General features: G+C 49.3%; 8 protein-coding genes across 8 annotated transcripts; 6 read left to right on the top strand and 2 right to left on the bottom strand.

The window, feature by feature from the left end:
• Nucleotides 1-1,410: 1,410 nt before the first annotated feature.
• BC939DRAFT_496197 (uncharacterized protein) lies at nucleotides 1,411-2,409 on the top strand (the record flags this gene model as incomplete). The annotated part of the gene is made up of 2 exons (XM_051559676.1): nucleotides 1,411-1,431; nucleotides 1,606-2,409. The coding sequence occupies 2 exons, from the start codon at nucleotides 1,411-1,413 to the stop codon at nucleotides 2,407-2,409; spliced, it is 825 nt and encodes a 274-aa protein (XP_051408133.1).
• Nucleotides 2,410-6,090: 3,681 nt separating this feature from the next.
• On the bottom strand, nucleotides 6,091-6,603 carry BC939DRAFT_464006 (uncharacterized protein). Its single transcript, XM_051557317.1, has 2 exons — nucleotides 6,426-6,603; nucleotides 6,091-6,302 (listed from the first exon to the last, which is right to left on the bottom strand). The coding sequence occupies exons 1-2, from the start codon at nucleotides 6,580-6,582 to the stop codon at nucleotides 6,184-6,186; spliced, it is 276 nt and encodes a 91-aa protein (XP_051408134.1). The 5' UTR covers nucleotides 6,583-6,603; the 3' UTR covers nucleotides 6,091-6,183.
• A 733-nt stretch (nucleotides 6,604-7,336) lies between these two features.
• Nucleotides 7,337-7,933, top strand: BC939DRAFT_480662 (uncharacterized protein; the record flags this gene model as incomplete). The annotated part of the gene is made up of 2 exons (XM_051558955.1): nucleotides 7,337-7,444; nucleotides 7,541-7,933. 2 exons carry the CDS (start codon nucleotides 7,337-7,339, stop codon nucleotides 7,931-7,933), a joined length of 501 nt encoding a protein of 166 aa, XP_051408135.1.
• Nucleotides 7,934-9,731: 1,798 nt separating this feature from the next.
• On the top strand, nucleotides 9,732-12,558 carry BC939DRAFT_307146 (uncharacterized protein). Its single transcript, XM_051551431.1, has 2 exons — nucleotides 9,732-10,645; nucleotides 11,456-12,558. Exons 1-2 carry the CDS (start codon nucleotides 10,039-10,041, stop codon nucleotides 12,499-12,501), a joined length of 1,653 nt encoding a protein of 550 aa, XP_051408136.1. The 5' UTR covers nucleotides 9,732-10,038; the 3' UTR covers nucleotides 12,502-12,558.
• A 3,719-nt stretch (nucleotides 12,559-16,277) lies between these two features.
• On the top strand, nucleotides 16,278-18,647 carry BC939DRAFT_307222 (uncharacterized protein). The gene has a single exon (XM_051551432.1). It carries the CDS (start codon nucleotides 16,532-16,534, stop codon nucleotides 18,578-18,580), a length of 2,049 nt encoding a protein of 682 aa, XP_051408137.1. The 5' UTR covers nucleotides 16,278-16,531; the 3' UTR covers nucleotides 18,581-18,647.
• A 1,234-nt stretch (nucleotides 18,648-19,881) lies between these two features.
• On the top strand, nucleotides 19,882-20,501 carry BC939DRAFT_464016 (uncharacterized protein). The gene is made up of 2 exons (XM_051557318.1): nucleotides 19,882-20,028; nucleotides 20,142-20,501. The coding sequence occupies exons 1-2, from the start codon at nucleotides 19,898-19,900 to the stop codon at nucleotides 20,305-20,307; spliced, it is 297 nt and encodes a 98-aa protein (XP_051408138.1). The 5' UTR covers nucleotides 19,882-19,897; the 3' UTR covers nucleotides 20,308-20,501.
• Nucleotides 20,502-20,605: 104 nt separating this feature from the next.
• Nucleotides 20,606-22,631, top strand: BC939DRAFT_464017 (Tricarboxylate/iron carrier). The gene is made up of 4 exons (XM_051557319.1): nucleotides 20,606-20,799; nucleotides 21,029-21,214; nucleotides 21,586-21,991; nucleotides 22,147-22,631. The coding sequence occupies exons 1-4, from the start codon at nucleotides 20,718-20,720 to the stop codon at nucleotides 22,508-22,510; spliced, it is 1,038 nt and encodes a 345-aa protein (XP_051408139.1). The 5' UTR covers nucleotides 20,606-20,717; the 3' UTR covers nucleotides 22,511-22,631.
• A 120-nt stretch (nucleotides 22,632-22,751) lies between these two features.
• Nucleotides 22,752-25,676, bottom strand: BC939DRAFT_464020 (uncharacterized protein). The gene is made up of 4 exons (XM_051557320.1): nucleotides 25,318-25,676; nucleotides 24,753-25,066; nucleotides 24,161-24,504; nucleotides 22,752-24,016 (listed from the first exon to the last, which is right to left on the bottom strand). The coding sequence occupies exons 1-4, from the start codon at nucleotides 25,544-25,546 to the stop codon at nucleotides 22,864-22,866; spliced, it is 2,040 nt and encodes a 679-aa protein (XP_051408140.1). The 5' UTR covers nucleotides 25,547-25,676; the 3' UTR covers nucleotides 22,752-22,863.
• Between the last annotated feature and the right edge of the window lie 11 nt (nucleotides 25,677-25,687).

Consider the following 25,687-nt stretch of genomic DNA (forward strand, 5'->3'; position numbering starts at 1 on the left):
TAAGACCTCATTGGATCCAGGAGATTTCCTTGTAAGTGTGCTTTGCCTCTGGGAGCTTTCATCGTTCCTGTCAGTGCTTCAACTTAATTCTATTCGATATTCGTATGTAGTCAGTGTTCACAGACTCTGGCTCCAGGCCCGATTCTCCTTTTTTTTTTTTACTTTGTTTTACTCAATCAGCAACGCGTCGTATTTCACCGTAAACTTATTTTGATTAGAGTTTTTGTTGACGCGTAGAAACAATATTACAGCCGGTCACAATTTAACAGTGCTGCGCTTCAGCGTCAACAATCCGAAAATGCTTACTTGAATGAGTCTTAACAGATATGGTGGGGAGAACAAACATCAAAGGATCAAAAAGCAACGTCGCTGTAAACGTTTGGCTGCCACAAGCCAGTGGTTACAGAGTCAACGCCCTGCATTGAAGATTGAAATGTCCAGCTTTGATTATGTTTGGTAGTATTTTATATAGCTGAAAAAAATAATAATGCGTTGAATGCATCTTTCGATTCTATTCCATTGAAAATCTTGTTCAAACGCGTTGTGCTCTGTCTGAAATCGTTGGGTTCTGCTTTTCCGTCCGTAGGTACGCCTGGAGGGCATCATCATTAATTGCTACGGTAAAGGTCGAACATTACTCTTGTTTGAGGGCAAGAGTCGAAATCGCAATGTTCGACCGGAGGCGCAAGAGAAAAAATGGAGAGCAATTGCCCATAGAAAGGCAGTGCGCGCCGTGGGGGGTGGTCCAACGACACCTGGGGAAGAAAGACATTGCTTGCCTCATGCGGACATGCCACCAATTGAACATATGGTGTGCCCCCTTCCTCTATCAAACACTCCAAGGGAATGACGACTATCGCATCATGGACTTGACTGATTCTCTGAAGGCCTTTGCCAGGAACTCCCACCATGTGGAAAAGCTCCACACAAGGACCCCCTTCATGTCCCTTCTCTACAATTGCCTGCTCGCTTACCAGGTACTCTACCCTCCACCATTGGATCAAGCACTCCCTGCTTGGCTCCCTCGACTTGACAACACTCTGTCCGACCGCAGCATGATCATCCCATCCCTCCAATGACCAGTCTTTTGGCATTCACCTACGACCCCCTGCACGACTCCCGTAGGGATCACTCAACGTTCATGCTGGCCTGCAAACTCACTACTGTCCGTCAGGCTCAAGTCTATGGAATCCTTCACTATTCTCCTCAAGTGGAAAGCCTCTTCTTGAATATCGCTATTGACGGTCTAAGGGACACTCAACTCTTGGCAGCAGCCGTTTCCAAGATGGTGAATCTTCAGTCGTTGTCTGTTCAAACCCTCGGGTTCGATTGGCCAGAGTCAAGGTTCATGCCGACCATCGTCGCATGCTGCCCGCCTCTCTCATAGCGCTCGATATCTGGCTTCACATAATGGATATGGAGAATCGTTACGTAAGTGAGGATCAGAAAACTGAGGAAGAGGAGGAAGCCGAAGCGGAGGCTGTCAGGCACTTTACGCCTTTATTCGGGGAGGAGAATGGAGTGTCCGTCGCGCCGAGGCAAGGACAGCTTGGCCGACTTTTCCGACTGGGTGTTACAGATCTTACTTCTCTTACTGTCGAGTAGATCTTCCTGGTCTTCAAGCAATGCCCAAATCTCACCGACTTCTTCAGTCTAGTGCTCAGCCAAGACGTTGATCCTTTGGATGTCGCAAAGTACATTGACGAGCACCGCCCAAAAGTGAATCGCCTGGTACGTAATAGCAGGTATCGCAATCTCCAGTTGATCATGGATGTCATGAACACCTTGCCCACCCACACTGTCCAAATCCTCATTTGCTTCTGGTTTAACGAATCTTCAACTGACCTGGCCTCCCATCTCTTGAGGCACTCGGCCTCGCTCCGCGAGGTTTATTTGGAGCAGTGCCAAGAATTCAACAACAAGGCCATCCAGTCGATCCTCGTTCACTGTCAAGCACTCGAGGCCTTCAGCCTCAAGTCCAGCGCAGCATGGAAAATCAAGTTTGATCTTGCCGACGCCATAGAGTTTCCATGGGCCTCCACCTGTCTCGAGGATTTGCGCCTGCTGATCGCCATGGACTACATCGAACCCACACCTGAAGGACCTTTCTACAAACGTCTGCCGCCAATCAATATCACTGCTGCCGAGTACAGCCAGACGGTCATGCTCGAGAAACTATACCGCCAAATCAGCCGCCTCGTCAACTTGGACAAGCTTGTTCTGAGGCTCATCGTTTGCAAGCACCCAACCGACATTGCTTCATACACCGAAATCTCGTTCCCTGGCATGCTCTCACTTCCCGTGAAGACTCTGATCGATTTGGATACCTGCATCTCTTGGCGGGCCTCAAGAAACTCCGCCTACTGCACAGAGTCATCATGGCGCGCAGCGACGAGACCGTCAAGTTGATAGGACCGCCTGAAGTTGAATGGATTGTCCAGAACTGGCCGTCACTGGAAGATGTCAAATTCTTTCATAATCCGGAACCAGGGCAACCTGCACCTCCACCGAAGTCGTCCTGCTTTCAGTGGCTCCACGAGCAAATGCCTCGTCTCAAGATGGACTTCAAACGGAAGGAGGCAAACCGGGGTATTTAAACAAATTAGCCCTACTCCTTTCTCGTTTATCGCTTGTTGAATGCCTTGTTGAATGGATGTTTATGGAATGTTTAAGGTTTGTTGAATAATTTTTATTGGAATCTAAATGGATCAACAAGCGTTCAACAAGCATTGAAGAAGGAATAGTCTAGCAAGCGATAAGATCTCGATGGCCCTTTCTTGATGCAAAATTCCTTCTTGCTTCGCCCAAAAATAAATTTCCTCCACATCCACTACTGCCAAACACCCTTCATCCTTGCACATTCACTGCTTGGCCCTTATCACTCAAAGCCATTTCCTTCGCTCCTCCCCCAACCACTATATCCCTCTTACAATGACTACTGAGGACATGGATGCAACGTGTAACCAAGCGTATGTGAAGTGTGCCTTTGTTACTTTTTACATCGATATTGGTCCCCATGCTGACTCGACACGAATCTATCGAATCTATAATCCTGCTGCTGGATCTGTCTGAGCACCTCGAACATGCAGAACATGCATATGCGGTCAAACTGGCCAGTCCAGAATTACCTCCAGGGACTGCTCTGATAAGCCCAATAACGCGCCCGAAAGGTAAATTCTTTTTTTGTTTTTTTTTTTTCTTTTTCTTTTTATTTTTTTTAAAGAGGTGGACTTACAGATAGTCTGAACTAACCGCTGAGTACTTCTCACCATGCGCGCTGATTTAATTACCGCCTACAATCGCCGGCATAGCACATTGGATTTATATGTGCTACGCATCGGCCGACTGAGTGCTATGCAGTCCCAAACTTTGCGAGCAACGTGGATCGCGATCGTTATTATTTGCATCTTTTGCTCCTGCATGTTAGAGGATCGACCAGCTTCAAACACTGGCGAGCTTTATACCACTTACTGGGAGGCCGCCAGTGCGCGCGGATTGCTGGATGATGACTGAATGGCACCGGTGTCTTCAGGAGGTTGCAGGCCAGCAAAGCCCTGCGGCCTTACGCCATCTTTTTGCCATAGTTCTACATCTATGCAGCCCATCCAATACTTTCGAATTATGGGAAGAGTTCGCTGATGATCTATCTCAGGAATTTTTTATATGTTGCTGAAGATCGCTCGACTGATGAAGAGGATGCCAAGCGCACTGCGCTGTTCCGCGTCACCGAAATTTTGAAGGGAGCTGGGACCAGTCTGGCGGTCTATGAAGAGATGCCTCGAGACTTTCGCAACCTCATCGATCGCCAGCCCAACAATGATGAACTTGGACAGCATGCAGAGCTCGACGCTGAGGCAGTTGCGGCTAAGGTAGCTCATGACTTGGATTTCTGCAACGACGATCAAAAAGCGCTGTACGCTGCAATCACAGCAGCGCTGAATAACATGAATGAAGGCGCGGCGAATGTGTTCTTTATTGATGGACCAGGAGGAACGGACAAGTCTTTTTTGTACAACACTTTGATTGCCCACATCCAAGGAAGGCGCGAGAAGGATGTGATCGTAGTTGCGTCATCTGGAATTGCTGCTCAGGTCTTGACAGGAAGTCGCACAGCCCATTAGACTTTCAAAATCCCCCTACAGGTCATGGAAAGCTCAATGTGCAATAATCCTCCAGGCATGCCTCCCCACGAGTTGTTGCTGAAGGTAGGTCAGCCCATCATTCTCCTTCGGAATATGGACGGGAAATCCGGTCTCTGCAGTGGTGCCCGTGTGATTGTTCGAGCACTCCGTTGGAGATACATCAGTACAGAGATCCTTAATGGTCACCTCAAGAGATGGACAGTGCTTATTCTACGCATACCTCTCACGACCCTGGACGACGGATCTATGCCAAGCAAGTTCACTAGGCGCCAGTTTCCTGTCAAGCCTGCGTTTGCCATGACCATTAACAAGGTGCAAAGACAAACACTTGCTCACGTTGATGTTTACCCTCCTCACCACGTCTTTGGTGCTGGGCAATTGTATGTCGGCTTCTCGCGTTGCAAACACCGAGACAACTTCAAGGTCCTGCTCGAAAATGGTGCCATAGATGGAAGGGAGGGCGTTTATACCTGAAATATCGTATGTAGAAATCTACTGAACGTCCAATAAAGCTTATTTATTTTTTTGTCTCAGTGTGCCACGGGCAGTTCTACTACTAGAAAATAAAATGAAGAGAACAATGGGCTTAATCTCAGCTGATCGTAGCTCAGTGTACATGCTGGCTCACATAGCAGAATCTTCTTGTCTTTTGTCTATTCTCAACAAAACTCTTCCTGCCACCTTTTTCCACACAACACACGCAATTCTCCACTTCAGACGTATTTTGCAATGGCCAGCCAGGACGAATATGACAACTATTTCCCTTTTGGCGAGGATGAAGACGAGGACGACAGCGACAACAACTATAGTGGGCCTTCTGCAAGACGATCACCTGTAAGTCTGTAACTCGATATTTTCCAAATGCTGCCCAAAATCTGCTGGCCCTAAACTTATTGCTAACGCGTCTTTTGCGCGCCTCATTGCTTCTGTAGGCTCTCCTGACCCGACGCTATCAGAGTACACGTAGAGAAGGTTTATAGTACTCCGACCACAACAGTCTTATACAAGACCAACTTTGTGGTGGGTCATATGAAGTCTTGGACACGCCAGCGGATGTGGAAATCACAACACAGCAATCGCCGGAAGCGTCTGCAAGGAGCGAGGCCAATATCTATGCTACGTCCTACCGCGGCAAAAGAGGGCCTCCCAAAACTCTTTCTCCTCCCCTTGCAGAACAGCGGCAACCGCCTTTAAATGTCAGTTCAGCAAGGTTTCACCGTTCAATTTCATCTCTTCATCTCCTCGGTTCACCCTCCTCTTCCGCGCAATCCGGTACACCACGAATCCCACAGTTGCTTCGGCAAGGACACATTCATCAACAGCGCGCACTGCAGCCCAATCCACTGTCGCTTCAGCATGGTTAATTACATGTAAGCTTCAGTCGTTATCGGGAGTTCCAAGCTTCCTCCAGTTCTGCCTCCACAAGGACCTCATCCGACACTGCACAGCGTAGACGTGTGCATAGCACTCTTCCCAATTCATTCACTCAACGCATGGTCTACCAAGCACCTGCATCGCCCTCCCGTTCGCGCGTGCCTTCTCTATCATCCCGCAACCTCACCAATGCTTCACTCTTTGTCAGCTCTCCCTGCAGCAAATTCTTTGGAGCAGCACCGACGTGACGTACGAGACGGTCGTAGTGCGCCAGACGGATGGTATCGGTTATATGGCTCCCTCGAACTTAGCACCATACCCAAGCCTGAACAATGCGACGACGCTCCTCCGCCACAAAGACTGTTAGCAAAGATCTTAAGACCGAAGTCCTCGCGCAAGAACACCCAGTCAGTTCTTTGATGATTCGAATACTTCCTCAAGTTTGACCACCACATGAGCCTGGCCATTGTTCCTGATCAAAGTCTGGATGCGAGCCGCGAGTGCAAAGTCCAATATCCGTTCATGAAAGAAGCAGTTATGGAGTGGTTCCTGAACAAAATATAGCGGAAGCGGTCAGAACGCTGTGCTCTTAAACTTTATTTTGCATTGGCCAACCGTGCGGGCCTTACCTCGCGTGCACACAATCTATTTGCCGCTCCCACTGTTACTATGCGTTGGTGCAATAGTGTGAAGGCACCGACAGGAAAGTCTTGAGGTAGTTGCCGTGTCGGAAGCGTGCGACGGAGTCCAACGCGCTAAGCGGGGCGAGTGTCCCTATGGGATACCCTATCAGCTCGGGGAGGGCGAAGTGATGTGAGGGATGAGAAGATGAGTATGAGTATGAGTATGGAGAGACTGAGGGAGGGAGGACCAGGGCTGATTCCAGCAGACATGAGCCCCCTTTGATACCTGGATTGCAGGCAGACTTGATTTCCACCTCGATTGCACGGACCAATAAAAGAATCTGCTTCTGCAGGCACCATGGATACGCGTTTTTGAGGATGGACGCGACGTGACGCGGCGAGCGAGTTTTTTTTTTATTTTTGTTTCTGTGAGAATGGATCATAGACGGATGGTTGGATAAAGGACATAAATGAGCAGGGTGTTTGGTGGGTGCTGGTTGAGCATCGGCCAAATTCTACTTTGCTTCAGGTGACATACTTTTTTTTTTTTTTTTTTTTTTCATTCTGGATCAAAGCGGACTATCCGAAAAAAAAATCCTTTGCCTCACTCCCCCACGGTCTTACTCTTTCACTTTACACCACTTTTTTTATCCCTCACTTTCAACTTCATTGCTACACCTTTCCTTTCCATCAATTTCCTCTCACAAGTCCTGATACGATAATCAAGCGAAAGCAGAACAAGGCGCCAAACAGACCGGTTACAGAAGTATATTGCGCACAACTCATCTCCTTCGACCAGAAAACATGGACAATCAAGTCTTCTCCCAGCCAGGACCAACAACCCTCATTCCTCCGAGACGCCTCTCTCTCAATGGAAACCACGACCGTGGCCACCAAAGACATTACATCTCAACCCTGGGCACCAACGACCTCATCTTTCCCGAAGCCACCCCCACCGACAACGCCGTGAAAACATACTACTCCGGAGGGGCAGGTTTAGCACAAGAGGACCAAAGAGAGCGACCTGTCCGGCGACATTCAGTCTCAACAATTCCACCGCGACATGCAATTCATATGCCGGTGATGAAAATCGACCCGTCCCTATGGCGCAAAGAGCAACATCAACGAGAGATTTATCGGTTATTGCATGAAGACCGCGAGGAGGGGTGGATGAAGCGGAGGGGGGTTAAGAATGTGATGGATACGATGGAGGAGGAGCCCGAAGATGCGAGCGAGGCTATGACGGGCGTGGTTGTTAATGCGGATACGGGCGGGTTCAGATCTCTATCTGACGAGCGTGAGAAGGTATGTATTGTCGATAATTATTGGTGTTTTTGAGGGAGGGGAAAAAATGAGGCGAAACTAACGTATTGCGTATTATGCATGATGTGCGTGAAATAGGAATTGATTCGTCAACAGGTTCGACAGGAATGGGCAAAGCTGGTGGAGGAGCAGACGAAAGAATACGAGATGATGTTACAGCAGGCAGCGGCTGCATCCGCTGCAAAAGCACAGGAGCGAGAGCTTGTTCGACGGAATTCGTGGCCGAGACAACTGGGACAGCAACAGGTGCAATTGAAGATGCCTAGTCAGGTGTTACACCCGACCATGACGTCGATGGATCCTTTACAGCAACAAGTGCAGATGCCGTTCCAACCACCGGCACCGGGTCAACAGCAGGATCAACATGTTGCGAGTATGATGGGACCGTTGTCGAATCCGAACGCGTGGTCGGCTGCACCATTGTATGCATTGAACACGCGTCGACCGTCCTTTACGGAGTATCGAGGGTGAGGATGAGAGGGTGGTATATGGAGATCGCGGTGGACACCTTTTTTTTTTTTTTGCTGTGCATGGTCATCTTTATTGCTCGCAACTTTCCATTATCATTAGTTTGTGAATAAACTAACAAGAAAATATGATTTTCTGGCAATGCGTCTGCTTTTTAGTGTAAATTTCTTTTTACTAGAGAAAGACTAGACAGAAACGAGACGCGTGTCTTTTATATTCATTTGTCGAAGGTTGTTCCTGATCATTTACCACAAACAAACAAGAGCCCTCCCCGGCCGTTGAAAAAGAAAAAAAGGAAAGAGAGCAGCTCCTCCACTTTTTTTTATTTTGTTTGTGTTGCCCGGTTGCTTTTGTTTGCGCCTCGTTTTTATTGCACTTGCTTTGACTGTGGTATGTATGTATGTATGTACAATGGACTATTGCATATGGGCCTCCATCTCCGTACGCTCCCCTCCTCCTTCACCCCTGTCTCGGATCCGTCCTTTGGTCTCCTATCTCTTTAGTCTACTTGAGCACCGCGTGTGCTGGCGCTCATGGCTCTCACTATTAGCTTTTTTGTTGTTTGAGTTGTCAGTCTGTTTACACAAGCGCCCACACTCTTTTTTTTTTTTTTTAAAAAAAAAGCACCGTGGATAGGACAGAAGAAAGGGGGGAGACATTTTTGGAATTGCAAATTGCCGTGCGGAAAAGGTGCAATGTACCATGTATGTAATCACGGTAGCGTTTATAGGGTGTTTCCGTCGACTTTGATCCATGGGATGAGTGTCGATATATGAATGTGTGTCTCTGATGGTACAGTTACGAGGTATAACAGGGCACCTCCGTGTTATATTGGGTGTAACACATGTACTCATGTTTTCTTCGAGAAGAGATACGATTTCCCGCTGGATCGATAATAAGCAGGATATGCCCTTGTACCCTTTGTGTTCAATTGAGACCGACGCACATCTTCGTTATTTTCGGTGTGGTGGATTGAGGCGGATGCAGCTGTGGAAGCGATCGATAATAGTCTATGTATCTACTGCAGACGGAGGGTGTAAAGTGTGTGTGTGCCTGGATTCGTTTGGGGCGGACGGGGGGGACGGGGGGGGAGGGTTCTGGGCTGGTATCCAGTGGCCAACATGACCCATGTTTTCTAATTGAAAGGTGTGAAACCGAGAGACCAGCGTCTGCGTGCGCTCTCGTCTCTTTTGTCTCCTCGCTGATTCCATTCCATTCCTCATTCGCATCCTCCTTTGCCTTCTCATCGTCCTTCTTCTTCCCCTTCCTCCTCCTCCATCCCCATCTCTTCCTCCTTCCTCCCTCCCCGTCTCCTCCTCCGTCCTCTCCTTCTTCGCTAGCACTTCCTCTTCCCTCTATCCTCCTCCCTTTCCTCCCCTGCCCTTCCCTGACCATCCTCTCCCTCGTCCTCCTCGTCCTCGTCCTCTTCACGTCCAACGCCCCTGTCCACAGCCGCCTTTTTCTCTTTTTCTTACACTCATAGCTCTCATTCATCCCCTGTCTTACCTTTCCTCTCCCTCGCCCCCTCTTTTTCTTCCTTGAACGTGTTCCATCCCAGCTCCTTCTTTAGACATATCCTGTCCGCCGCTTTTAACCTTTTCTTCACGCCCTCCTGTTCCTGAACTCATCTCATTCCTGTGGTTTGTCATTCCTCCTCTTCTCTTTCTTCTTTTTCTTTTTCCTTTTCTTCCTTCTTCCCTTTCCTTCCCACACTCGACCCACCCACGCGACATAGAAACATCGCACGCTTCCATCCCCTCCTTCGTCGTATCCGTCCTTTTCTTCTTACGAACCAATCGCACCAGCAGACACCTCGTCTTGCACCCTCAATTTTACCTCTCCCCCCCCACCCCCTTCTTTTCGCTTTTCTTTCTTCAACCGACAGCGGTTGTGGTTCTCTTCACGTTAAACCCTATCCTGCCCTGTTCTTCCCATCCATCCTTTACCCGCCAAAACATCATCTACAACAACGACAGCATCCCGGGAAATAAGAACAATCTACTCTATTCATTTCATCGAACCTAGAACCTGAACACCCCTTTGGTTTCTTTTTTCTTTTCCTGCCCTCTTCACGACTCCGCCAACTTCCCAGCAAACAAACAAGAAAAATGGCGCTTACGACACAACAAAACCAACAACGATCACATCAACCCTCGTCCTGGTGGGCGAGGACCCTTGTCACCCTCGCCGTCCTCGCCACAGGAACCCAGGCCGCCTGTATCTCTCTCGGGGGCTCCACAGCGTGCCCATCCTATGCAGGATTCCAGGTGGACAACACTATCGTCAAGACCGTTGCCCAGTATGGTATCATCATGCCGGCCTTCACGAACGTGGCCGAGTTTGACCAAGCGGTGTTCAACGCGACGGGATTCCAGACGGCGTCTGATTGTACGGGCTACAACAGCACGGTCCGGATCCCTTACCAGAACACGGTACTGTGCACGATCGCGGTCCTGGATGCGACCTCGCTCAAGTGCAAGGGCGGGTCGACCAATACTAATACGACGGGGACGTTGTGTGATTCATCCTGCACGCTGTACCAACAAGGGTTGAGAGCGATGGTCGATAGTCGTTGTCCAAAGGCGACGGACTCGGTCCAGGGTCTGGCTGATGTTACGACGATCTGTTCGAGAAAGGATCCTGCCTCTTGGGGGGGACTTCAGGATACTTCGTCGACCTGTGTGAATTCGTTGCAGAACGAGATTGCCACTTGTGGTATGTTTATTACTATCTTTTTTCCTATTGATTATGATTTGTGTGTGTGTGTGTATGGTCTACGCGGACGATTACTTTTCTTTCTTTCTTGTTAACGTTGGGTAATCACTGAGAATTTTCCCCTCGGAAGAAGGAAAAATAATAATCTCGGGTTTACCGCCAATTGCTATTATTTTATTTCCCCCCCCCCCCTCCTTCCCCTTCCCTTCCCTTCCGCCGGAATCGACGACCGTAATCATGTTTTGTTTTTTTGTTTTTTTTTGTTTTGATGATTTAGGGATGGAAAAAAATGAGATTGGGGGTTCTTGCTCCTTGTTGTTATTCTTGTTCATGGTCATGGTCTTGGTCTTGGTTTTGGTCTTGGTCTTGTTACTATTTTCAAAAATCCCTGCATGACCCAAGTGGAACTTCTCCTTGGGTAACGCTGGTGGAAAGAAGTGTTCCTGTGTATGTACATTGCTGATTTCTGTGCCTGAAAAATATTCTTTTATTCTTTATTCTTCAGCACATTCGCAGATGTTTCTGTTTGTTTTATGTCAAAAGTTGGGACATATTGCATTGCGGGCTGTATATGTTTCGATCTATCTCATAACTCTGACATCTAGACATCAAAAGAGAGAGAGAGAGAGAGTGGCGAGTGGCGGTAAAAAAAAAAAGAAAAAAAAGACGAAAAGGGCTGAAACAAACTGCAAGGGGAGATGCATACATTTCTGTGTGCACATGCAAATGAATGTTTTAGTCTCCAATTTATACAACGCCGTAGGAAACACAGCACTCACTTATTTTTACACAAACGTTTCAATCGTTTAGGTCTGGGATCGGTGGTCGAGAAATGTACGTTCTGCAGGAACAGCACCAACACAACAGCGGAATGCTGCAAGGATATGTCGCAATGCCCCGCACCAAGCCCAACAATCACAGGACCGAGCACGACTTCACCCTATATGACTCCACCCACCAACACCATGACCCACGGCAACGATCCTCCTTCGTCTAACACGGGATCCTCCTCAAAGACTTTGGGCGCCATCATCGGAGGATCCGTCGCGGGCGTGCTCGTGCTCGCCATCGTGGCGTTCCTCTGCATCCGTCGGTCGAGGCGGGCTACGAACCCGAAGGGAGGCAATCTTTCGCGTCAGGTCTCGAGCGCGAGCGGTCGGTATAATATCTCGGCGCCGAAATTGCAGGAGGAGGGCCTTGTCTCGGCAGCACCGATCCCCATGACAACCCTGCCACCGATCAAGGCAGAGAATTCGTCGTTTGGGATGATAGGCGCAGCTACGGGCGCGGCTGCTGCAGGCGCAGGCGCAAAAGTAGGAGCGGGACGGGAAGCGACAGGCAAGCAGTCGTACTGTCAGGCACTGTATCCTTACCAGGCCTCGATGGCGGATGAGCTGGACTTAACGCCGGGCGATATCATTAATGTGCAACGGGTCTTTGACGACGGCTGGGCTGTGGGTGTGAACATGAACACGTCGAACGAGGGAGCCTTCCCGGTGGTGTGTGTGATGTTTGTGGACGAGAGCGCGTTGGATGACGACTTTGAGGACATGAATATCCATTCGATGACGCCGATGACGTTGCGGGAGGAGGACGAGGGCAGACGGTCAACGTCGGGACGGAATTCGCCACGATCTTCGTTGCCGTCGCGGTCATCTTCACCGGTGCATCTGCCGAGGAGGAATTCATCGATTCGGGATAGTACTGTGATTATCTCGGGATCGAATCCGATGACGAGCAGTCCTCTGGCGGGCGGACAGGGCAGTATTGGAAGGACGAATACGCCGCCAGTTATTAGGGACACGATGATGAGCGATGCTAGTTCGATTAACCGTTGGTGGGGAGGGGAAAAGTAGGGGAGCGCGATTGAAAAAAAAGTGGATGTGTTAGGCTGTGGATACGTATACTTGACCAAAAAAAAAAAAAAAAAAAAAAAAAAAAAAAAAAGATAAAACGCACTTATGAGATGCGTAATCGCTGTATGTTTAATACAAAATATATCTAATTCCGATTCTCTGCTGCCGTTTGTTCTGTTACCGAGTAAATATGCATGGGCTGCGCGGCTTACAGTCAACTTAGAAGAAAAACTCCCAGTGGACGACTGCAAGGAGTCATGGAATGTTGGTCTACGCCCAAGCTTACCAATCCAGCTTATGAACGCGTTGACATCCATCCATCAGAGCAAAATGCTCTTCCTAGCTTGGAAGGAAGAAAGTGGGGGAGAACGATATAGTTTTGGTCCGCGAGCTAGGCGCTCCTTTTTTTAATGTGTATGACGCCCATTGCTCAGAGGAAAGGAAAAGGGGAAAGGGCGCCAGAATCTCGCTAGAGATGCAGTATGACGTTTTGCTACGAATGCACTGCACTGTGAGAGCAAAGAGTCATTGGGTTCATGTCTATAGGTCATGAAGGTGCAGGTTGGTCCGGATCGTTCTCTTGTGTGGGGTTCATTTTAACTTTGTCAAGTGCAGACAGTAGAGCATTGGAGAGCGATTTGGTTAAAGCGGGGAGTTGGGACTTAAAAAAAAAAAAGTGCGGGAAGGAAGTCTCGTCCAGCATGCCACCGCCCTTTGTTGGTGTGAATGCGCGTCCATGATAGACTGCGCCGCGCCATGCGCACAAAAAAAAAAAACACTCCCTCCTGTATCCCTTTGTTTTTTGTGTGCCGTGTGTGAAGGACAAGGTCTATGGAAGGAAGCAAAAGCGATCTCATGCGGTATACGCATGCCGATGGTGCATGTACTCCTACGCGCAGCATGCTGCAACCCTGTGTGTTTTGCCTGCATTTACTCCTTTGTCTCGGTCAGGTGGTACATACTTGCGATGGCCCTGAACTTCTGTGCCTCTTTTTTTTTTTTTTTTCCTTGGCTATACGACAGGTCGCACAATGCACACAGGTCGACAGAACTCTCCTTCCGCCCCTCTCTCCTTGTTTTACAGCAAGATGAGGTACAATATTCTGCAGGAATGTAGATATGCAGGATGCAGGTGTCCGTATTTTTGTAATCTATCATGCTATAGGTGGGTGGGACCATAATCCAAACTCTCCATGTTCCGGTGACCCTATTAAGGATCTTTCTTGAAGTGGAAGTGTGTCGATAGTGTTCTATGCTGTGGCCTGGCCCTGACATTTCCGGACGACTGTTTTCCCTCCATTTCGTCTCGTCTCCCTTAGAACGCTTTCCCTTGGCAATCATGCATGCATGTATACCAAACCTTGCATGACTTACAAAAAAAAAATTGGGAGAGAGAGAGAGATAATAAAGATGGAGATGGAGATAGAGACAGAGTCAGATATAGATAGATGGATAGATAGAATGAGAGAGAGGGAGGAAGAGGGAGGATTGTGCAATTTTTGCACACCTTTGGGGAACACGCGTGCAATATGAGAAACATTGAGTGGTTGACTGAGCAGATCCTTAAAGGACCAGGCTGAGGACCGCGCATAGCGAAGCTCTCTCATCTCGCCGACGCTCAATTGCTAATGTTGTTAATTATTGGTTTTTTTTTTTTTGATCGAACGACGGACGAAAAGGACATACATGTAATGTGCATTTTACGCCTTGACTCACACCTCAACATCAACACGGCAGAGAGAGAGGGAGACACACATACACGGTTGACAGATAAATGAATAGGCTGACTAGTTGACTGACTAGTTGGCCAACTCCCTTCCCCCCTTTATTCCAAGAGAAAAAGAGCTGTTGTTTCTGTTGGGTTTCTGCAGCTCGTTTTTGGTTCGGTTCTGTTTCTATTTTGCTCTCAGACAAAAAAAAAAAAAAAAAAAAAAAAAAACCATGACAACGACGACGACTGAGAAAAAGAAGCAAAGCACGCAGGCAAGTTTGTATGATCTATAATGCTTTGCCTGTTTTTGTAACGGAAAGAATTAGATCGTTGACCGTTTATGCAAAGACAGCTTAAAACAGCTGTTGCGATGATATTGATGCTGTTGTGGTTGGTTGACGAATGGTCCAGGGGGGGGGGGGTGGGGAGGGGGGGGGAAGATAAGAATGTGAACCGATGGTGATGGTTCTTCAAGCATGTACAGTTAGGATAGAGTACGACTATAGAGACGACGTGCTCGACTTTGAGCAATACCGTAATTGCTCACAGTCTTAGTTTCTTTGCTTTGTTCGCAGGACGCAAATGCGGAGGATTCTACAGACTTGTCGATGCCGGTGTTGATATTCGGAGGATGGATGGGATGCATGAATGCTGAGCATAGCGAGGGAGAGAGAGAAAGAGAGAGAGTGTGTGTGAATGTGTCTGAGAGAGAGACATTTGAAATGAACTGAGCAGCTCTGTCTGTCGGTCCTGTTGGTCCTGTTCTGGTCTATTGTTTCCGTTCTCGTTCTAGTTGGTAGCTAGTTTGCTCGCTTGAGCGGATGTAGCTGTTTTGGTCAAGTCAACGGGAGAGACGGCAAAGCCGACGCTGAAGAGGAGGCCAGGCTGACTTTGTTGAAGGTACGCGACATTGGGAGAGATGTACGCGCAGGTTGGTTCTTGGTTAGGCTAGGCTAGGCTAGCTGGTTGCATGGGTGTGGGCGTGAGTGTGGCATGCGCATTAATGCGATTGTGACAGATTTGGTTACGGTGTGGAGGGGGGTGTCGATGGTGGTCAGGCAGGGCAATCATTCGATCGGCAATAGTTTATTGGTCTTGGGTTATTTTATTCTGTGTATATATTATGCAAATAGTAAATATCCAAAATTGAATTGGTCTTTCCTCCAATGAGGAGCGGAGGTGCACACTATGCTATGCCTTCTTTAGGCCTTTGTCCGTCCAAGCAGATGTACCCATTGGCATCCCCATATCGGGGGGATGGAGGGAGGAGAGGGAAAGCGAGGCGAGAAAAAGACGACATTGTCTTTTTTTGTCCTCACTCTTTTCATCCCCCATCTTGATCAACCGCCCATCCATCTGTTCACCCACTCATCCACCCATTCGTTCATTGACCCATTGACCCTCTCACTCAGACCCAGTCTTTGTGTGTACAGCTGTCTGATACGATCCACGTAGTCCAGTCTCATTCCTTCCTCCTTCCTTCCCTGTAAGTCCTTCCCCCCAACCAACCAAGCAGCTAAGCAATTAAAGCAGCCAAGCAATTAAGTAGCCAAGCAGCCAGCCAACCAACCAGGCAGCCTAATCTGCTGCTCCTCCTTGCAATAAATATAAAGGTCGCCCTCCCTTCCCTTTCTCTTTTCTCCCTCGCTCTCCCGCTCTCCTCCTCAACCGCCTCTGCCCTCGCCTGCACCCTCGCTCCCACTCTGGGCTTCTCTTCTCTGCTTCGCTGCTTCTCTGCTTCTCTGCTTCTCTGCTTCTCTTCTTCTCTGCTTCTCTGCTTCTCTGCTTCTCTGCTTCTCTGCTTCTCTGCTTCTCTGTGTCTGCCTTTGACCGCACATCCAGACTCTCTCTCGCCCTCCTCCTCCTTTTCTTCGTCACGTCTACGTCCACGTCCACGTCCACAGTCTCGCTCTGTCTCGCTGCATCCCAAGCATAGAGCGCCCCCGAGAGCAGCCAGCACCTCCATTGCCCAACCTTACCTTCAAACCCAAAACCCAGCCTATTTTACCGTCCGGCCTCTTTTTCCTCTTTCTTTTTTCTTTTCCGCTCTTCCTCCTTTCCCTCCTCCCGCTCGCTTACCCATCCATCCTCCCTTGCTCGTCTGACCTTTTTATCTCCTCTTTTTCTTTTTCCCTTCCTTCTTCTTCTCCATCCTCTGTCGGGTCTACGACTATTTTAACTATTTAAAACCGCTTACTATTGTACTGTTGTTTCGCCTTATTTTTCTGCTCCCCTCCCTCTCTCTCGCACACACCTGCTCCCTCTCCCTTCTAATCCTTCTAATCAGCAAATACGCTCTCCTTGCCGCTTTTCCACACAATGCAGGTGGAACAACCCCGCAGGCTCGAGAGGATCGCCTCAGCGTATCCCAAACCAAGCCCCCGTCGCCCTCAAGACAGCCAGCAGCAACACAAGAGAAACAAAAAGAAGACTCCTGCCCAAACAGGACCCCTCCTCCACACCGACAGCCACTCCAGCGACGACAACGATTGCCGCTCCGACACCAGCTGCACCAGACACTCGAACCCCACCTCCCCCATAAGCCCCGTCTGCAACACGTCCACTCGGCTTCACAAGGGCCCCACCACAGGGCGGAAACCGCAGTCTGCAAAGCTCTCTCGACACAGAGATCACCTGCATCGATCTGTGCTGCACGAAAACGCGTCCATGTCTCAAACTCAGACGCAGACGCAGACGCAGACCCAGGCTCAGTCAGTCCAGGCCCAGGCACCACGATCTTCTCAAGAATGTCAACGGGCTCCCTCCCTATCCCCTGGAGCAAAGCGCGCACTGGGGCGTCCTCGTCAGAATGAGCACTCGCACTCGCACCATCAGCGCCATAGTCATTCCCAGGCCGACCCATCTGAAACCTTGCGAGCAACCCTTTCTCCTCGTGTCACCACAACCGTAACAATGACAACAGCAGCCTCAACAAGGACAACCGCAGGTGCCGTATCCAACAGAGCAGGCTCGGCAAGTGAGCCGGACGATGTCGGCCTGTGCAAATCGCCAAGCTCAGACTCGAAACGCGCAAGGGTTCAGAATGGATCCGGAAAGCGATCTACAGCAGCATCGGACACTAACAGAGGCAGCGCCTCGACGATGCAACAACAGTCTCAGCAGGAGGTCGTTGACATTTCGAGCGATGAGAGCGACCATGGCGCGTCGAACGAGGGACAGGATCTCGACAATGAACGTGACCTTCAGAAGATGCTGGCTGATATGCAGGGAGCATCCAGTCACGACCAGGACAACGGTCACTCCTCAGTCACAGGTCCCAGCGCGTCCGGCGCCGGTAGTCGGCGCGGCTCGCAGACGCTCTATCATTATCACCATCAGTGCCAGCACCACCAGCACCGTCAACAGGAACTGTCGAACGGAAATGGATACAGAACCCCGACAGCATCCAATGGATCCAATCCTCGCAGCAGCCATCAAACTCATACGCGGAATTTCTCTTCGCCCTCGCTCTTGGACTCGTTCACGTCGCCAGAACCGATGCTCTCGCCCATACAGTCGTATTTCGGATCAGACCCCAACTCACCCGCCTCGACCTTTTCCTTGCCGAGTCATGATCAATACCCACGGCTTACAATCGATCCGTCCGCCACCATGGATGGATACCACGGCTTTGCAACACACCCATGGAGCGAACAAAGTACTACCCCATCGCGCGCTCTCTCTCACCGCTGGACTCGTCGACTGAGCCAATCGGATGCATACCCAAATGTTGCAAACAGCGCCAACAGCCACAGTAGTACAACCCGACCACGACCCGCCAGCAGCGTGTATGCATCTTCCACCACTGATCGACCATGGCAAGTAACCTCGGACATAGATTCAGCCCAAGCACTTGATGTGGACGATTCGGTGCAGGGTGCTCTGGATGATGAGACCATGGACAACACCTATAGCGATCACGAGTCCACATACAATCATCCTCTCGACCACAATCGCAATTTGCGCACTTCAGACTACGGCGACGATATGGACCATAGTCCAAGCCTTCGGTACAGCCATCGAGCATCAACGGTTGATGCCGAAGATGATGAAGAGGATAACGACAGTCATATGATCGGCTCAGATTACGAGGTCGAGGACGATGAGGACAATGACGATGGTGATGACGGTGACGATGACGATGACGGTATGGGCGAGGGGTACGACGTAGAAGGGGTCTTGAGCACGAATTATCTGCAGGAGCAGCTATTGTTCTCATCCGCATCAAGTCGAACGAACCATACATCGGGTTCACAGAGCGCACAGACGATTGAGTCTGATGCTGCACTGGCACGGAGACTTCAAGACGAAGAATACTCGGACCTGCTGCGAGAAAGAGTAGGTCTTGTCTGCCCGCAGCCCTCATAGATTAGCAACGGCAACAGTTAGATTTTAAAAAATACATACTAATACAGCTTTTTTTTTTTTTCCTTTTCCTTTGTTGTTCTCATTCTGAATATTTGTTTCCTGCGCCACTACAGAGGAGGATCACGGATTTCAATGCTGACTTATCTTCCCCTTATTCACCATCAACGCGGTACAGTCGATCCCGTCGTCGCTTCAATCTTGAAGCAGAAGGTGTGGGTCCTTACCACGGTCCGTGGAGGCCGGGCTCGCGCGAGGATCGTTATCCAAGGTCATGGGGTCCCTTCTCGGACGCGCTAAGACGAAGTGAGGAACGTCGCCGACATTTCGAGGCGTTTGACAGGACATTGGAACGGACTTCATCCACAGAAGCAGAGGGCGCTAGATCGGGGACTAGTTATTCGCAAGGAAACCAAACTCCTAGTTCGCGATTGAGTAGGACGGAGCACAGCCGTAGTGGCGAGACGACCTCCACGAACATTTTGGGGCTGGTATCGGAGCGCCGATCGGCCCTTGTTGGATTGCTTGCTGCGAATGGGGGCCGTTACGATCGTCGAGGAACAAGGGAGCGATCAAGATCACCATTGCCTCCATCAGCCTTTACAGCCGCTTCAGAAATGGAGCGTCGGGATCGGGACCGGGAGAGGCTGTGGACGATTATGGCTGAGATCATGGAACGTCGCCTGAACAGCCAAGGGAACAGGTGCGTGTTTTCATCAGTGAGTGGGCCATATCAGTCGTGTGAAAATGCTCATACTGATATTCTCTCCTTCTCTCTCTTTCCCTTTTATTCTCCTCTGCGATTTGTTCGATGGATTCTTCAGGGCTATGGACATGATGTGGGGTAATCCTGAGGACTATGTGGTAAGTCATTGCATCGCATTGCGAACTTGTGCAAACTTTTATTTTTGTTTTTATTTTTCGGTTGCCTTGGAGGACTTTGTTACTAACATGTTCACTTTTTGTCTAAATCTAAAGAATGACGACCAGATCGATAGTAGCTATGAAGGATTATTGAGACTGAGTGAACAGATCGGGGACGCAAAGCCGAAAGGGGTTTCGACCCAGGTCTTGAGGAGGATGGATAAGCACATTGTGAGCTGGAGACGTATGAAGCAACGAAATGTTACGCTGACAAGGCCGTCCGAGTCCACACTCCGACACTCGAGGAGTCTTTCATCCGCAACATCTCCCACAGCTATGGGTTCGACGCGATCCCTGGGCAGTATGCAGTCAACAAGGCCGATCTTGCCGTCATTCTCATCCTCTTCAGAGTCAACATCAACATCAACATCAACATTGGCTTCATCGCGGGATTCTATGTTGTACTCTGGATCCTTGTCCGGATCACAGTCGGTTTCTACGCTTTCGTCTCCTCGTTCTTCTGCTGGGTGGACAGTCTTGGCCAATGATAGGAGCGACCCCTCTATGGAGGAGGCTTCCGATGAAAAGTAAGGCGACTTTCTGCAAAAAGAATAGCAAAAGCTGGTGCGATACGAGAACAAGTGTATCTAATCAGAATCAACTTTATATTTCCCGCGGGTATTTTTTTTAAAAAAAATAGTTGCTCGATTTGTCTACAGGTGTACGAGCTGTCGGATCAGCTTCGCCCATTGCCTTGTCGACACGCCTTTCATGTGGAGTGCATTGACACATGGCTGAAGAGTAATGCACAATGTCCGATCTGTCGTCAGGAAGTGACGGCGACTTTGGTTGATACTATGCTGTAGGACAATTATGAAAAAACTGTTGGTCTACGTACATTTAGACAGACGGACAGAAGACTTGGGAATCGACTTGGAAATCAACTTGGGGAATCGACTTTGGGGGAGGGGTTTCAGGGGTGACACTTTTGACTGGAGAAATTCTCCTTTTCCTTTTTGCATGTGTGGATGCATGCGCGGCGAAATAAAAATAAAGACGTTACTCATTTGTGGATCTTTGTGATCAGCTTTTTTTTTTTGTTACGCAGGGTAGGACGATGAATGGTGAACTCCAATTGCAGATAGAGTTTTATCTTTCTTTCCTTCTTTCTTTCTTTCTTTCCGGCTCCCCCACCTCTTTTTTTGCCTCTTCCCCTTCCTCATCTCTCTCCTTCATTTATTTATTCATTCATCCATTCAACGGATTCCAAAAAGCAATGGCGACATTCGAAGCTGCACCGGCATCAACACAGGGCCTGCCGAACTATGGCACGATCGCCACGCCGAGGATCGACCTCTGTAAGAAACCAGGAAAACGAATGAGCTACCCAAAAAAAAAAAAAAAAAAAAAAAAAAAAAAACACTGCTTCGAATCAGGATCAGGAGGGGAGGGTGTTGTTGCAGTGCAAGCGCACATAGCATAACACAGCTTTTTATAATATAATGGAACTAAACCATGCTAACTTTACTTTTTCTTTATTATGTATCATCGACTTGACTGGAAACCTGGACTCGACCCCTCAAACAGCGAAACCATACTTTGACCAGTCGACGTATATGGGGCGAGTGCGGCATTTCATCCAGGTGACCTCGCCCTTGAACCTGTTTGTGAGCGGACGAGGATTGGAGGATGCCAAGAACCTGATTAATGATTATAACACGGGCAAGATCCCTGCGAATACTGATCCTGCGAAGCTCTGGAGGGCTAAAGAGAGTAAGTAATTTAAGTGGTTGCTGTTGTTGCTGTTGTTGCTGTTGTTGTTTGTTGTTATTTTTATTGCCTTTATTGTTTTTATTATTGTCTTTACTGCCATTTCTGTGTGAGCTATGGAGACATGGAATGGATGTATGTGGTGGTTGGTTGGAGAATGTGGGGATTGCTTTTCTGTGGGGGGGATTTGAACCCGTGGGAAACGAAGCCCTGGTGAAAGTATTCTCCGCACATTCGGCGTACTTTTTTTTTTTTTTTTTTTTTTTTTCCTTCTCCACATTCTACACCCCGATTTGAGACCAATTGACGAAACTAATATGAATGCCTATACTATATCGCTCACCCACCCACTCTCTACCTCCGCTTTTGCATAGTCTGCGACTCGACATTGCACCCGGACACTGGAAAACCAATCTTCCTCCCCTTCCGGATGTCCTGCTTCGTACCGACGAACCTCCTGGTCGCTGCCGGGATGCTCATGCCGAATCCCACGGTCCGCTCGATCATCTTTTGGCAATGGACGAATCAATCCGTGAACGTGGCCTTCAACTACGCGAACGCGAATAAGACGATCGAGATGAATATGAAGGAGACCGCTTTCGCATACATGTCCGCGGTCACGACCTCGTGCTTTTTGGCCGTCGGCTTGAATCAGCTGGTGCCGCGGTTGACGTCGATCTCTCCAGGCGTTAGGACGGTGTTGGGAAGGTTGGTGCCGTTCACGGCCGTCGCGGCTGCGGGAACGGTGAATGTTTTCTTGATGCGCGGAAAAGAGATCAGGTACGTTACATTATTACGTTACAAAGATGAAAAAAGAAGGCGAATCCGGGAAGGGATGAATGAATCAAGGATGCGTTTGCAAATATGCGTCAGGGCTGAGTATCTTACGACTTGAACACTTACCGTTTCGTTCTTTTCGTTTTATCCGATCGTAGCGAGGGAATTGATGTATTCGATCATGAGGGCACATCCGTTGGCAAATCCCAAAAGGCCGGTCTGTCCGCGATTTCGCAAGTCGCGATCTCTCGAATCCTGACCAACTTCCCCGTACTAACGATCCCACCGTTGGTGCTGTCGCAGTGGGAGAAGACGGCTTGGTCTCAGAAATACCCTCGGGCGGTCTTGCCCATCAATTTGGCCGTGATCTCCCTCTGTCTGATGACGGCCCTCCCGCTCGCCATCGCGGCCTTCCCGCAGTACGCGAACGTGGATGTGAAGACTTTGGAGGAACGGTTCTGGAATTTGAAGGATTCGAAGGGCGAGCCCATCAAGACCTTGACTTACAACAAGGGGCTGTAGTCCTTTTCTTGATTACTATCTATTCTTCACTCTTCTCTCTTCTCTCTTCTCTCTTCTCTCTTCACTCTTCTCTCTTCTCTCTTCACTCTTCTCTCTTCTCTCTTCACTCTTCTCTCTTCTCGTTTCAGTCTCCTTTCTTGTTTTATTTCGTATGTATAATCCCGACCATAAACATAGAATTTTGGTTGTTCAAATAACAACGCTGCAGTTTTGAAAACATACATTTATCTGTATTGTCGATTCATGTTTGTCGTGTACTATTGTAATAATCAAGTATCTGTGGTGTATCATCAAGGGAATATAGGTGGATAAAGAACAAGATGCGGACTAAATAACAAGACCCCTCCCCTCGCTCACAATCGCCTGGTCAAATACGCGGCGACGAGCGCCATCACCCCTCCGAACCTGAGCACCCATCCCACCGGTTCCGGGTCCCCAGCCGCCATGACCTTCATCAACCACGGCGCTCCACCATCGCCCCCGGGCACAGGCTGTGGTCCCGTCACCGGTGGCCTTTGACCCTCTCGGGGGAATGATCCGATCATCGCAAACAGACAGCTTGCGATAATGGCGTCAGCGAATTGTGGGAATACAATGTACATGTTGTGGACCCCCAGCACCAGGCCTGCATCGAGTGTTGGTCCGCGGTGTCGGCGTTCGTTCTCAAGTTCCGATTGCGATAATCCACGGTTTCCGATCAGTCTATATGTCGGGCGACGGTTGTGTTCCTCACCATCCTCGTTGTCATTGTGATTCTTGATGCTACTCCTGCTGCTGCTGCTGTTGCTGTGAGACCGAACACGCGCTGGTCGAAAGGCATTACTGCTCTGCCCTTCATCCAGATGTCTCGAACTTCCATTGATTTCCAAGGTGGACACTGGTGAGATAGTCCCGTACCCTGCATCATCATCATCCAGCAGGTTCTCGTCACTACCCTCAAGTCGATCCTTCATATCGCTAATGATCTCCCCGACCATCGCAAAGGGAATCCACATTGCGACCGCCCATGGGACACCACACAGCGCAATGACCCCCGTGGCCGCCCAGAGATCATCAACAAACCAGGTCAGCCCCATACAGACCGCGAACCACGCCAACGACATCGTCCATAGGTTTCTCAGCGTAAACGGGTTCCGGGGCCAGACCTCAGGTCCGATCTCTTGTGGGGTGATCTTCGGGATGACGATTCCGCAGACCACGGCGACACCAGCCCAGCAGAGCAGGGCGAATGATCCGGCACGCTCCGCTGTTGTCTCGTCTCCACTGCTAATGCTGCTGACACCGCCGCCAGAATAGTTGAGAATGGTGATGAGGGTGTTGTTCCTGCTGGGGTCGTCGGGCTGGACGTCATATCGATGAAGGATCTCGCCGACCCAGGTCGTGGAGTAGAAGAGGAAGGGGAACCAGCCCATCCATGCGAAGAACTGGACGTTGCAGATCCGTTGAATTTCCTCCGGCAAATGACGGAACGCCCTCCAGATGTTTCCCAGCGTGCTCCACACCGATCTAGTTATTATCCAGAGGAATAGAGTGTATGAGTGAGTAACGAGCGAGAGAAGGAGAAAATAAAAGACCCCACCTTCCTCCTCTTTCTACAGATGTGCAAAATATCGAACCATGGCACAAAACTTTTTTTTTTTTTTTTTTTACCTCTTGCGATCCTCCTCAGTCGGCTGGTACTGCATTTCCTTAACGCTCGAACAGCAGATCGCCAGACAAGTTCCAAAGACCATCATCGCCAAGTTGGCCAAGATCTTAATCTGGGAATCTCCCAGGTAAGGCGAAAAGTACTTTACGAGATCCAAGTACCCCGCAAAGAACCCGACCACCGATCCAAGGTTGTTCATCCAGCCCGACCAGGCGTTACAGACCTCTTGTTGTTCTGTCGGTGGGATGTCCATGATCAGGGACCGACAACTCGCCTGGACAGCATTGATGGAGAAATCCAGGCAATAGAAGCCAAAAACTGCGAATCCGATCGTCCAAGCTTTTACCTAATTAGAGAAAGAAAGAAAAAACGATTCACGGGGGTCAGGAGGGGGAGAAGGACACTGTTGATTAAAAAGAATGTCAAGGAAGAAAAAGTATAAGGCATGGTGAAGACTATAGATCCATCGATCGATAGAGCCAAAAAAAAAAAAAAAAAAAAAAAAAAAGGCAGACCATGGAAACCTCCCCTGCTTCTCTGCTTCTCCCGCAGGTACCTCCCCAATCAATCACACACACACACACACACACTTACCGCCGAGATCTGCGCAGCCGCCATCTCCTCAGCATTTCCTCCATAAACCCCCCGCTGCTCCGGTCCTACAACCAAGACCGCCAATTCCTTCGCATACGCGACCATATACATCGAGAGCGCCGTCAGGACCGCGCCTATCAGGATAAAGGGTCGTCGTCGACCAATCTTCCAATCCAACGCGTCACTGAACACGCCCACCACCGGTTGGATCACCAGTCCAGACAATGGACCCGCGAGCCATACGAGCGGCGTGAGAGATTTGGGGATCCCAAGTGAGAGGAGGTAAGGGGTTCCGTAACCTAATTCCACCGTCCCTATAGAGTTGAAAAGGCAGGCATGAAAAAGCGGTTAGAGGGGAGTGATTAGAGAGGTGAAGTAAAGAAGAAGGAGGAAGGGGAGAGGGAGAGGGAGTAGAGTGTTTGAGTCCTGGATGGGCGAAGCAAATGGCATGCTCGATGTGGGGGGGAAGGAAAGAAACAAAGAAAAAAAAAATCCCAGCTTCTTCACCCTTTTTTTTTTTTTCACAGGACAACAGTGAGCCGATGAAGACTCGCACTGCGCTTACAAGTGAACTGGACCCCGAGCATGCATATCGTCAACCGAGCGATATCGAGGATCGAGAGACGATGCTTCCATATCGAAGACCGCCTCATCGGAGGCATACCCGGCCGCCGTGGTGCCGGTGCTCCCGTCGTCGTCGTCGTCGCTGCTGTCGAGGGCGGCTGAGGAATGGGTCCCTTTTTCGTCGTCTTCTGCAGCAGAGACTGCCGCTCAGGCGTGCCGCCGTCGGACATTATATATGTATATTTGTATATATTTTTATATTTATGTTTTGCCCTGACGAGAAGCCAAGGAGGGGTTTAAAGATGAAGAAGAAGAACAGACGATCCGCAAGAGATCAATAAAAAAAAAAAAAGAATCGGATGTGAATGGAA

Source organism: Gamsiella multidivaricata (assembly GCF_025024155.1).
Source record: "Gamsiella multidivaricata strain RSA 2152 chromosome Unknown BC939scaffold_80, whole genome shotgun sequence".
Classification (NCBI taxonomy): Eukaryota; Fungi; Mortierellomycota; class Mortierellomycetes; order Mortierellales; family Mortierellaceae; genus Gamsiella; species Gamsiella multidivaricata.

Bases quoted from the DNA above. Each gene is read 5' to 3' on its own strand.
- BC939DRAFT_464017 (XM_051557319.1), top strand. From the start codon at position 20,718: ATGGCGACATTCGAAGCTGCACCGGCATCAACACAGGGCCTGCCGAAC. The intron at 21,215-21,585 runs GTAAGTAATTTA...GCTTTTGCATAG, and splicing joins GCTCTGGAGGGCTAAAGAGA to TCTGCGACTCGACATTGCAC. The intron at 21,992-22,146 runs GTACGTTACATT...ATCCGATCGTAG, and splicing joins ATGCGCGGAAAAGAGATCAG to CGAGGGAATTGATGTATTCG.
- BC939DRAFT_307146 (XM_051551431.1), top strand. From the start codon at position 10,039: ATGGCGCTTACGACACAACAAAACCAACAACGATCACATCAACCCTCG. The intron at 10,646-11,455 runs GTATGTTTATTA...TCAATCGTTTAG, and splicing joins GAACGAGATTGCCACTTGTG to GTCTGGGATCGGTGGTCGAG.
- BC939DRAFT_307222 (XM_051551432.1), top strand. From the start codon at position 16,532: ATGCAGGTGGAACAACCCCGCAGGCTCGAGAGGATCGCCTCAGCGTAT.
- BC939DRAFT_464006 (XM_051557317.1), bottom strand. From the start codon at position 6,582: ATGATCCATTCTCACAGAAACAAAAATAAAAAAAAAACTCGCTCGCCG. The intron at 6,303-6,425 runs GTATCAAAGGGG...CCGAGCTGATAG, and splicing joins CAAGTCTGCCTGCAATCCAG to GGTATCCCATAGGGACACTC.
- BC939DRAFT_464020 (XM_051557320.1), bottom strand. From the start codon at position 25,546: ATGTCCGACGGCGGCACGCCTGAGCGGCAGTCTCTGCTGCAGAAGACG. The intron at 24,505-24,752 runs GTAAGTGTGTGT...TTCTCTAATTAG, and splicing joins CGGCTGCGCAGATCTCGGCG to GTAAAAGCTTGGACGATCGG. The intron at 24,017-24,160 runs GTAAAAAAAAAA...GATAATAACTAG, and splicing joins ACTGAGGAGGATCGCAAGAG to ATCGGTGTGGAGCACGCTGG.
- BC939DRAFT_464016 (XM_051557318.1), top strand. From the start codon at position 19,898: ATGTTGTACTCTGGATCCTTGTCCGGATCACAGTCGGTTTCTACGCTT. The intron at 20,029-20,141 runs GTAAGGCGACTT...TAAAAAAAATAG, and splicing joins GAGGAGGCTTCCGATGAAAA to TTGCTCGATTTGTCTACAGG.